General features: G+C 41.5%; 1 protein-coding gene across 27 annotated transcripts in view; it reads right to left on the bottom strand.

The window, feature by feature from the left end:
- The window catches only part of OBSCN (obscurin, cytoskeletal calmodulin and titin-interacting RhoGEF), a 1,809,553-nt gene that overhangs the window by 1,747,161 nt on the left and 50,123 nt on the right, over nucleotides 1-12,269 (bottom strand). For all 27 annotated transcript variants that reach the window (XM_085628811.1, XM_085628818.1, XM_085628815.1 and 24 more), the window contains exon 2: nucleotides 8,523-9,669. In XM_085628811.1, coding sequence (XP_085484937.1) covers nucleotides 8,523-9,660 — 1,138 coding nt within the window. In that variant the 5' untranslated portion in view covers nucleotides 9,661-9,669. The remainder of the gene's footprint in view (nucleotides 1-8,522; nucleotides 9,670-12,269) is intronic.

Below are 12,269 nucleotides of genomic sequence, written 5' to 3'. Positions count from 1 at the left end.
TTAAAGGTAAGGGAACTGGGTCACAGTGATACACTCAGTCTGATTGGGGATCCAAAATTATAAATCATGGTCCCTGACCCACACCCAACAATTTGGCCACTAGTTCCTATTCCCAAACACCTCCCACTATCTCTAGGCTACAAACATCATACTTGTTGGTTTAGACAACTCATTGCATGAAGGGGCACAGGTGATATATAGTGGACATCCCTTGGTTAGTTGCTTTGTCAATGCATGTGATCCCAGATAGATTAGAACAGGTTTGAATAGAGTGAAGAATGTCGGCGGATATCTGTTCTTCAAATGACCATCACATCATACAGGTATTTGTTCATTTAAATTCCCTCTCGTATGTAGTCAGTCTCTGGAGCAAGTGTGACCAGGATTGCAGGTGAGTCAATTCACATTTATAATTAACCTCATCTCTGTATTTATATTTGGGTTGATATAATGTGCATATACCTAGCATCAATGCAGCGGTTTATTGGGTATGTGTGGACGGATAGAACTAGGCTACAGGCATTGAGGATAGGGGTGGGATCTGTTGTATGTACGACTTGGGGTTGGCATAGATAGGATTCCCTATTGATGATGTAGGGCGTGCTGTAAAGAGGCACGTTTTCAACTTCTGTTTGAAGTGGAAAAGTGAAGGTAGGAGTCTAATTTGTGGTGGGGTGCTGTTCTGCAGCCTTGATGTATAATATGAACATGTCTAGGCTAGTTTTTGCCTGGCTTGTCAGTCCTGAAATTCTTGATCACCAGTCTTGTGATCTGATGTCTTCTTTGGTGGCAGTTGCCTGCTGAGGTGATGATGTTTTTTCAGACAGGTAGGGTAGAGGTTTAGTCATTACTGCCTTGTGGGTGACACAGGCCATATATTGAACTTCATGCAGAGTTATAGGTGTAGACAGTGAGGTTTCTTCAGAGTTGGAGGAATGTGGTTATATTTATTGAGTCGGAAGGCAGCATGCAGCACACAACATTCTTCATTGGATCCAGATTGTGGCGAAGTAGGGGGGGTTTCGGCTCTACAGTTGGGGAGAGGACAAGGGCTTGCATGGTGACCGGGAATTAGAATTCATTGCGGTCTAGTTCTATATTTCACAAGATTGAGCCTTGATGCTAGGCAGTTTGTTTATTTCTTGAGTTCTTAGTCTGAAAGAATAGCTCAATAACTATGACGTAGGCAAGGGATCTTTTATCAGAGTGGGAAATACATCTTTCCAGCTCCAGCTCAAAAAAACACTCTGGATCTCGGTTGTTTAGTGCTATAGGCAACAGGAATAAATCTGATGCTCCTGTGATTCTATTTGAGGCAAATGCTGGGCATCCAGGACTGGAAGGGTAAGGTGGGTCTTGAGTTAGTCAGTGTAAATGATTGACCAAAGGCTTGGCTTAGGAGTGAAGGGTTGATCCACACCAAAGGATCAATTGAACTGGTAACATGGCAATCTCTTTTCCTTCCTTGAAGGAACTAGCAGCAGCCCTCCCAGAGGCATCCAGAGCATACATTGAGGCCTCACCACATTGAGAGATGGTCACAAGAATGACTAGTAATTGCCCAACTATAGCCAACATTACCCCAGATTTCATTAAACACCTGAAATATATCAATAACTGAAGAAGCAGAGGAGATTAGTTTAAACACCAAGACAGGGAAAAATATTTATAAAGACACAGATCAAGTCACATTGCTGTCAGTGTTGTCTATACAGTCCCTGGAATTTTATTTTTTTCCTGTCTTTCATATAAGAAACTCCATCAGAGCCCAACATAGAAGGCCTCAATAAATGGTCAAAGGTATACGCAGAACAAGGCAGGAATAACAGAAGAGAATGCAACTCTTAGACAAATAAAGAGCAACTAAGTGGATATTCAGTGACAACGCGAACAAAGGAGTGGTTTCCAAATGAACAAACCTTTGCCAGGAAGGACTCTTTACATTCCAAACTTATCAGATAAAAGAAGAAGCCTTAACAGTTACTGTCCCAGACAGCCTCTGGCTGAAAAAGTCAGGATCCATAAACTGATGGAACTTTAGAGAGACAGTATACCTTCCGCATTACCGTGCATCCAATGTAAAAGACCAACTTCTTTCAGTCTGTACATACCCTCATCGTTTATTCTACGCATTCTCCTTGCAACATCGTCCTCAATGTGCCACAGTACTACAGAAGAATTAGTGAACATGATGTATGACCAGAGCTTCAAAACTGGGCAGTTTGGGAGTTAACTGAGTGTGGAAGTTTAAGACAGGAACCTTAGCTTACCTTCTGCAGAATTCAGAGAAAGGGAACACAATATGAATCATAACAGGACAATCTGGGGCATTTGTCAGGTCTTGGTATTAAATAGAATAAACTATATATTTATACTAATAACGTGCATAATACATATTGCAAATTCATGTGCCCCTCCGAATTGTTATGTGATGTCTTGTGATATGCTATGGTACATATGATACATTACATTACACTATGTTCTGGTATATTTTATGTTGCATCATGTCATACAAGCACTGCATTTGGTCCTGCCATTTTTTTGTGTTGCATCATGTCAATTTCTGTGTAATTTCATCATAAGTTAGATGTTATGTTACAGGGATTTTTTACATTAAGATGACCTAGAATGGGGCTCAAGAATAGTAGACAGATAATGTATCTAACTAATTTTTTCTCTTTTCAGACCTCCAATCTGGTAGTGTCTATTTTCAAGAATAAAGACAACAAAAAGAGTTCTTTTACATACAAAATGGACGGATCACCACATCTTAGACAGGAGCCGGCCTGTTATTCTCCATGCTCCTGTGGCAGTGTGTGTAATGGGTAGATAAATGGGAAAAGGAAATATTTTCCTGAAAACAAGAATAGCAAAATAACTTTTTCCATTGCAAAGTTTGGTTATCTAGCTAACCACTTCCGGAATTTTGTTTACTAAATTGTTAAATTGTTTTTTAAGGGTCTTTTTGAGTGGTGAGATGAAATGTTTTCAAGAGACAATGCGCCATTTTTAATTCAAAACTTTATTTATTTATCGAATCCTCTGTAAACATGTCCCATGGTTTTGAAGACAAAAACAAATATTTCTGAAACATTCAAAAAACAGATTGATGCCCTGAATTGAGATCATAACCAAATCCCTTTAGAGCTCCTAAATGTCTCAAATATATTGTTTTGTTTCAGTTTCTAGGCGTAGTGCTGTGACAGGGATAGGTTTTCCAAAGCACTAAAAATAGTCATCCAACTAATAAATTCCATTGCTTCCTCAATTGGAGGAATCGGAACAGGCGCTACTGCAACATAAGAACCCGGGGATCACTGTGTCAGTTTAACAACTTGCCTTTCTTAAGTGGATGCACAAGTGACAGTGACTAATAAATCTCCCCGACAGACAAAATAAGGTCAGGTACACCCACTTTTTTCAATGTCAATTTTGTATATTCATGAGCAACTAAAGGTCCACTCAAGTATGAGACAATTCAAGTGCCAAAGACAGCCAACATGGTCTTGATAATAGATATAGGCTCAAAATAAGAACTTGCCTCTTGAACGGAACGGATGGTCACTGTTATAAACACATGTTGTTTGTTGTAACACAAGAACCGTAAGTGGAACTTTCAATATAGCATTAACATCTTACAATTGTAATGCACCCTAAATCCAAAGGTGAAGAAGGAGAACAATAAATACACCTTTCATTATGGGTGAACTTTGCAGCTTTAGAAAATTATTCTTTGCAAATAGACATTACAGTTACAAGAACTATAACACACTAGCCTACTACTAAATCAACATCATTGATGCATTATGAATCTCTCTTATAAGGATATAAAAGTAACAGGCCCGGTATGTCGTTGGTGAATAATGGTAGATGTGACTCTAGTGGTATAGAGAACACTATGTTCCGTCCTGTTTCTCTTATACTATGCTTCACATCTCTTCTGCCCCTTACCTCTCTTGCCCTAGCCATACCCGCACGTTTTCTCATTGACCACCCCTTTGATTTCTACCTCATTTTCTCTCTTGACAACTTGCCTTAACATCTCACGTTGCTGTTGAGATATTAGCATGGTTAGGAATGAGTGGACTATAAAAGTACCATAATCATAATCAGCATGCTTCCTTATTCCCTATATCTCGTCCAATTTTTTTTATATCTGCTGGCCTCTCTTTTCCTTATCTGTCGTCCACCACAGTGCTATGAGGTAACATCAAGGTGGTGTGAGGTCCTATGTAAAATGTCAAAATAACCTTGCTATAACTGTTCTACAATCATAGAGATGCAGTGTGCTAGGTCAAGCAAGAATGAAACAAGCAGTTGAGCCACTTTTCTGTGGAGATTGGCTGTTCCTGCCTGACTGCACAGTGGCGTAGCTATGGGGAGGCACTCTTTTTTGGGGGCGGCAGAGGTGAGCAAGTTGTGTCTGTCGACTACCACCATCCTTCTGCCCCCGAGAACAGGTCATCCATCAGATGCACCCCACCGGGCACAAGTCATCTGTTGCGCCACCCCCCCCTCCTTACCTGCACCGGGCAGTAAACTTAGGGGCCGCCCTAGAACTGAAGGGCAGCTGAAGAAGACTATTCACAGAAGGACTGAGCCCGTAGAGAAGCTATCTCTCCAAGATGTGAGGGTGCCTCTCCAACTAGATGGCTCGGGCCAGAAACATTGACAACTCCGGCATTATGAGAAAGTGCTAAGGTCATAACAGAAGACACCTGAAGGTTTCCATATAAGTGGTAAGCACTGCTTCTTGACCTGCCCTGACATTCACCTACTCTCCAGTGAACTAAAGCTAGCACCACCAGCACTTGCAATGCCATAGTGATAGGGAACTATCGGATTCAAACATGATCCATCTTAGAAACAGATTCCAGACGGCAGGACTGAACTGCCACACTCTGGTCTCAGATGAACATGAGAGTTTTTCCATGGTCTGGTGAATGAAGGTGGTGTTACTGTCCTTTGGATAACTGTAGTCATCTTGATATGCCTTAACGATGCCATGTTACAGCAGCTTAAAGACTCCAAAATCCAGGCACTAAACTAGGGCCTGTGTCTCACGATGTGTGCATTCCCACCTCATTCCTGAAGGTCACCCCTGGATCCGGCAAAGAACACCACATCTTTGAAAGCATTACCGTCTCCCACTGTTCTCTAGATACAGTTTCATCTGATTTTGAAACCCAGTTAAGAGACAAGCAGCATAGAAATACAAAGCATTATTAAAAGTTTGACTCAGAAAACTAGATAGATTGCCCTGATCAAATTTTAAAGTTTTTTTCCCTGTAAGAGTCCTCTCAGGGCATTTACTTTCAGAGGCTCTGTCCGACCCTCATGCAAAGATATTTTGTTTTGCATTAATACCAATGAAACCCATGGGGATCCCTTTTGAAGGGAGAGGTCTGAGGCTGAATTTAATCCTACCAAACATTTTGTGTTAAGACTCAGAGTGACACCTATTCCTGAATAATCCCTGGAATAGGTTTAAAACTAGCCAGGGGGTGTGAAGTTATTGCCCAATATAAGCTTTACCTCCAACACTGAAGGTGCTACCACCTCCTGGCTTGTTTTGTGTTCTTTAACTGTGTCTTACTCTATCTAATTTTCAAACCCCTATACTACCCCCAACTGTAAGCGTTGACTGCACTCCTTCATAAATATGAAAAGCATCACAGCAAAATAGAAACACTTAGTTCTTATTATATAGTGCATTCCTATCAAACACAGAGACACAAAAGGCAAGCGACTTATGTTTATAGGAGTGTTTTTCTGTATTCTATTACTGTCTCAAGAACAGGACAAGCGTAATCGGGCATTGTTAGTTTTAATATGGCCTCAAATAAAAACCAGGTAAAATAAAAAAAATCCCTATTGCATAAATGAACACTGAGACTACCTACCATGTCCATAAACAAGCTATCAATGAAGTATGGTTTATCACCAAAATCCTGTAGATATCGACTTTGCAGGAGAGTGGAGTGGAAGTTTGTGGGTGGGGGTGGAAGAGTGCACCTGAGGCAGAGTCCTGGACTAATATTGGTGCATGTGTGCAGAAAGATGGGTGTACAAAGCACAGGGATCCCCCAATAAATTTGAAAAAGTCTAGGCAACTGACAAATATGGTGGTTCAAGAAGGCATGATGGAAGATATTATATGTCTACTTATTAAGTAATAAAATGTAAAAAAATATATATATCTAGTAGACTCTTGGGACTCATAGATAGGAAAATAAGGACACGGTTCAATTTGTAAAAACAAAACCCAGTGCTAACAGTGTTAATTGACCAGGTAGCTGCCGCACTTTCTGAGAATGAGTAAATGGCTACAAAGAAAAAGTAATTTCAGTATCTGAAGGTGCATCTGAGGCTCCAAAGGTATCTTCTTGTAGTTCATTAATGAACTTTCTGTAGAGGTTTGTGTGCCTACTGTGGAGACTCATTCGGGTATTGAAACTCCAAGGCTCCAACACTTCTTTCCCAGATCAATCTCAGACACACAAAAGATAATGATAGACATCACCTTTGACTAATGAGTACAAACATTTTTCCCTGCAGGTTGAATCGCCATTTCATAAAGTTAACCCATTTCATAAGGGGTGGTGAATTTTAGATTTAAACTACACATACACATTTCTGGCTATATTTGTAAGAGTAGCTTACATTTTAATGTAGGATTAGTTAACAATAGTGCTCTTACATTATACAGGATGATTTTTTTCAAATATCGAATCCTTAAGATACTCCACAATCTCTTAACTCTTGAACCTTATGAACAAAAAACAGCTTCAAAATAATATCACAGAGAGAACTATTTTTGAGTTCCCAATCATTAAAGAAGATTCACTAACTGACTCACATTGAGAACCCAAACATTCAATATTGGAGCCAGTTAACTTTAAATGTTTAACCGGTACTGTGCAGTTATGCAAGAATAAACAAGTGGGAAAACAACATTTGCACTGGTCAGCTGTCACAGAAATGACATATGTCCTCAAAGACAAGCGTCAAAATAGCTTTTTTTCCCGTCGGATCAGTGTAATTATTGTTTTTCCATTATTTACTGAATGCAAATGTTGGTGGTAAACTGCACTGTATCAGTGTAATGTCATATAATCTGGCTCTAGAACTGATCAGCTAAACCAAAATTGCCAATGGCAAATGCCCATTACATATAGAATTCATCCCCACCAATTAAAAACAAAGCAAAACAAAAATAATAAAACCTCACCTTTTTCAACATTTCAGCCTCATATCTCGAAGGACAATTCATGCGACTCCACATAAGATTACAATAGCTGAACTTAATGATGTATGTTAGACTCTAGCCGAGATTTCAGCGCCCACCCTCATGATGTAACTGAGCCTCCTGTCCAGCTATCAACACCCATCTTCACTATACATCAGAGAAGCCATCCCTCATGATATGAAGAGGACGACATCCGTAACTACAACAACCCACTCTCGTGATTTACCCACGACACCCCTTGACACACCAAAAGCCCTCACTTATGATGTACTCAAGGCCCTCTACAACTCCCCATCCACATTATGTACTGCTCTCAAGCCAACAACACCCATCCTTACCATGCACCTGAGAAGCAATTCCTCATGTCAAGCATAAGATCACACTAAAAAACTACATCACACTATCATGATATACCTAAGGCTCCACCTGAGTCTACAATTCCACATCCAAATGAGGCATCTGAGACTCCATGAGAAGCGAATAGGTTCCCATGATATACTTAGAACTCCATTAAAATCTGGAAATCCCTAACCCAAGTTGTTCAGAAAACTCCATCTTTGGTTACAATTCCTTACCCTGAATACTAAATCTAAACCTGAAACACCCAAACATGAGTTACACAAGAATATTTCTAAGACTGAACTGCCTCACCCACAAGGATTGCATGCCCTTGGCATGCTGTATACAAGTCTCAAACAGAGTTCACAACACATGGGAGTGAATGAAAGTTAGACCACTTGAGTAAATAACACTCCACACTGTTTATGTAGACAAGACTCCTTCTGAGGCTCAAATAAGCCTCCTTTATGTGGTGCCCAATTGGAAAGCCACAACTCCCAACCCTCCCGATGTGTATGAGATTCCATCTTGGACTATAATGCCTAAATCTCAATGAACAACTTGTCCTACCTCTCTTACTAGCCAAAATCAAGACCCTGAATATTGAAAATTCTCTCTGTTGCTGGTTCTATGTGTACTGCTCCATAAAAGTATAAAGACATAAATACAGCAATACTTCTGCTCTTCCTTTTAATGCCCCATTCCCTAATAACAATAGGATGGGATAGCCAGAGCTAAGCCGCATCTGACTTCAGTCTCTGGAGATTGTTTCTGTAAAGTGACATTTGTGTGTTTATCTGCGAAAAATGTGTTTAAAGACTAATTTCTGAAATTCACTTTTCTATCATGAGGTTTCACAAAACTCCTATAAAAACCTTTAACCTACAGCAGTTTGTGGCTGTGCATTTGTGCAGTGTTAGTATGGATCGCTTACCTTTGACTATGACCAGAACAGAGCTGTATGTCTGTCCAGCAAGGTTCGATGCCGTGCAAGTGTACAGTCCATTGTCGATTTGCTTGCAGAAGAGTATCTTTAGCACAAAGTTCTCCTGTTCATCTTCATATACAATGTGTCGTCTCCCCTCCAACACCACCTCCCCATCTTTTTTCCAGACGATCTCTGGCTTGGGTTCACCAGTAACATAACAACTCATCTTGGCATGCTTCCCTTCGGTCACCATGCAAGTGCGTGTGAAGACCCCGCTACTTTCACGGGTGACTTTAGGAGCCAAACTGGCTGCTCTCTCATAGTCACGTGAAAGACTTAGCCCAATACTAGATAATGACTCTGTGGTTGAATAGGCCGATATATCGTTTGATTCAGAGGCTCCTAAAATGGACAGTTCTGACTTTCTCATCTCTTCACGCCTCCTCTGCAAATGGGAGAGCAGGGAGGTTGTTTTGCCATAACTGGAATCCATTGAGCTTGGGCTGTTCTGACCATAGCTACCAAATGTACCAACAGTCAGAGAGGCAGCAGCACTGGCTGCGCCTACTGGATTCTCAGCTCGGCACGTGTATGTCCCACTATCTCCATATCGCACACTGCGAATCTTGAGGAAATTTCCCTCTCCTCTGGATTCAATCTGGACGCGGTTTGAGTCAAATGCACGGCCCAGTGATCTTCCATCTTTCTCCCAGTTGATTGAGGGTGAGGGATGGCCCTGAACAATGCAGTTAAAAGTGGCATCTTCTCCGGTGACAACTTTAATGGAGGATGGTTTCAGGATGAAAAATGGGGCAGACTCTGTTGTGGTTCCATCTTTCTCATTACCGACTTTGACAGTGACTGCAGCAAACGCTTCCCCAATTAAATTGATGGCCCGGCAGATGTACTGTCCGCTATCCTCATAATTTAAGTCGTAGATGGTTAGTCGGTACAGGTTCCCATCTTCCACCATTTTAAACCGTCCCCCCGATTCAATAGGAAGTTTGTCCTTCTCCCAGGTGACCACTGGAATTGGGTTTCCAATAATTTGACAACTAAGGGAAGCATCTTTGCCAACAGACAACATAAAAGCCTTTGGTCTGGTCAGGAACCTAGGGGCTCCACCAAATGAACTGTAATCCATCTTGATAGCCTAGAAAAAACAAAGAAAAATGTATTTTAGCATCAGATTTTACATTGCCATGAAGGTTAAACATACAGCATTATTGGCATCACACAGGCATTGCAATTTGTAATATAATGCAGGATCTTTAATATAAGATCTACAGTTTCCAATTGGATATTGATGTGGTAAGACTTGTTCTTTTCCACCTGCCCGCATACAGGTGCTCTATAGGTCATATAAATCAAACCTACCTATTGAACCAGTCAAACAAGGGGTGTATTCTCCATTAATTAATGGAGGCTAATGAATGATTGCTGCTGTATATATCAGCAATACTTCTTCCACTTTACCAGTTCACTGTTGTATACGACTGACTACTAAAAGCAATCAGGCAGTGCCACCATCATTTTTAAGTGTTCACCATGCCCTTTAAAACATGCAGATTCCATGGATCAAAGCAGCAAGGTGGTCTATTACAGAATTGCACATGTGCAGTACACATGTTCCCACAACACAAATTCTCTAAAGCCTTTATCAGAGGCCTCTGATGAATGATGCACCCATGGTGTATTCCATTGGGCTGGATGCACCATGGGTGCATCATATAGTACTCATGTATCATGCAGATCTGTGGGATAAATTAACCTTAAACATGTGTGGTGCCTTCCGCTTATTCCCTAGCCAGTGTGGGTTATAGGACTCTCTCAAACAAGGCAATTAGACAGTGTATGCTATTGGAGAAATGGTAGAATGATCTTCAAATTACGAGCCTGCAAGCTTTAAGACTCTTCCTTTCTGGTGAAGCTAAATATATGTTTTAACTTTTTCTTTGTAGTCCAAATACAGAAAGAATAGAAGCAAGAGGAAAGAAGAATAGGAAATAAAGAAAGTGGAAATGGGAAATGGTGGAGATAGTGGAGATGGTGGAAGGGAGAGGGAAGTGGAATGGACTATGACGGAGGAGGAAAGGTCCATATCGACAGAAGGGATGGGGAATGAAAAGCTTGAAGAAACAAAGTTAGATAAAAAGTGTAAATGATGAAGGACAGTGAGACTGAGTGAGGAAGAAATAGGAGAAAGAAAGGTTACAAAAATAGAAGTAGATGGGAATAAGAAACAGAAAGAATTAATAAAATGAGAAGGGATCGGTTTAAGAAAGAAATATTTGGCACACTGATGACCAAACATCCAAATGTATATAAGCGAATTAGCCCCAACCAACATTCTCAGCTTTCTCCAACCTATGACAGGCTCCCAAAGCTCTTCAAGTTGGGACCTACTCCACCAACCAGATGCTGTAATGGTAGGCCGTAGTAGTACTCGGGACTCTGAAACTCACGCCTGCCAGAGGGAATTTCTGCCCTTAATTTCGAGAATTTCAAGAATTTATGCAAAGAATGGTTGCGGACAAGGGTGGAAAAGCGGCATTGATTCTACTAGATCTATCTGCCGTGTTTGCAGTGGCGTAACGAAAATTTAAGGGGCCCCCCTGCAATGTACACAGAGGGGCCCCCACTCCGGATTTAATCTGGAGCGTTTAGGCATGAGTACTGTGCTGAGGGGGCTTCCTGCAGCTCGAGGCCCCCCGCACCGTGGGGGATGCGGGGGCCTGTGTTAAGCCCCTGCGTGTTTGATATGATCCATCACTCACTCCTTCTTAATAGGCTTCAGTTGCTTGGCTTTGACAAGTCAGCACTGGCCATGCTGAGTTCCTCCTTGAGGTACAGACAACAGACCGTGGAGCTGGCAGACTTCATGTCAGGGGTCCTTCCTCAGTCCCATGCTTTTCAATATCTATGTCACTCCCTTGATAAAGCTCATTCGCAATTGCGGCTTCGCTGTCTTTTTCTACGCTGAGGACACGCAAATTGTGGTGTCTATATCATCCGATGCGGAAAAGAAAGCTATACATTTCTGTCTCACACAGCCAAGTGGATGCAGGAAAACTGCCTGAAGCTGAACTCCAATAAATGTGAGGTTTTGCTCTTTGGGAATCACATCTCCTTCTGGAACACATCATGGTGGCCATCTGATCTGGGCCCCTTCCTGTTCAAAAAGCGAGAGACTTGGGCGTCATTTTTTACACCAAACTGTGCTTCTTTGAACAAATCAACCAAATAACTTGGTCATACTTTTTCCTGCTTAGGACTCTAAAGAAGATATGCCCATTCATTCAAGCAGAGCTACAAAAAGCAGTGACATTGGCACTTGTCAACTCAAGGATAGCCTACTACAATGCCCTTTACCTTGGCACTCAAAAGCAACTGCTGAATAAACTCCAATTCCTGCAAAATGCAGCTGCTAGACTGAACCTGAAAGTCCCCAAATGTGCCCCTATCGCTCAGGCGATGCAGGGGCTACACTGGCTCCCATTGAGGAACAGGATCAAGTACAAGGCATTGTGTCTGGTTCACAAGGCCCTGCACTGGACCGGGACAGAAAATGTTCAAAAACTCTCCTAATTGGACCCTTAGATCCAGTTCATCTAGACTGACAACGGTTTCTAGAGTAAATGCAGCTAAATGGGGTGGGAGAACCTTCGTCTTCGATGCAGGTAAACACAAACTCCTTGGAGATCCCAGTCCAATCTGCTACAGTTTAGGAAATAGTTGAAAACATGGTTCTTC

Source organism: Triturus cristatus, chromosome 10 (assembly GCF_964204655.1).
Source record: "Triturus cristatus chromosome 10, aTriCri1.1, whole genome shotgun sequence".
NCBI classification, from domain to species: domain Eukaryota; kingdom Metazoa; phylum Chordata; class Amphibia; order Caudata; family Salamandridae; genus Triturus; species Triturus cristatus.
Note: the sequence above shows the minus strand (reverse complement) of the source record. Positions and strands in the feature narration are given on the sequence as shown.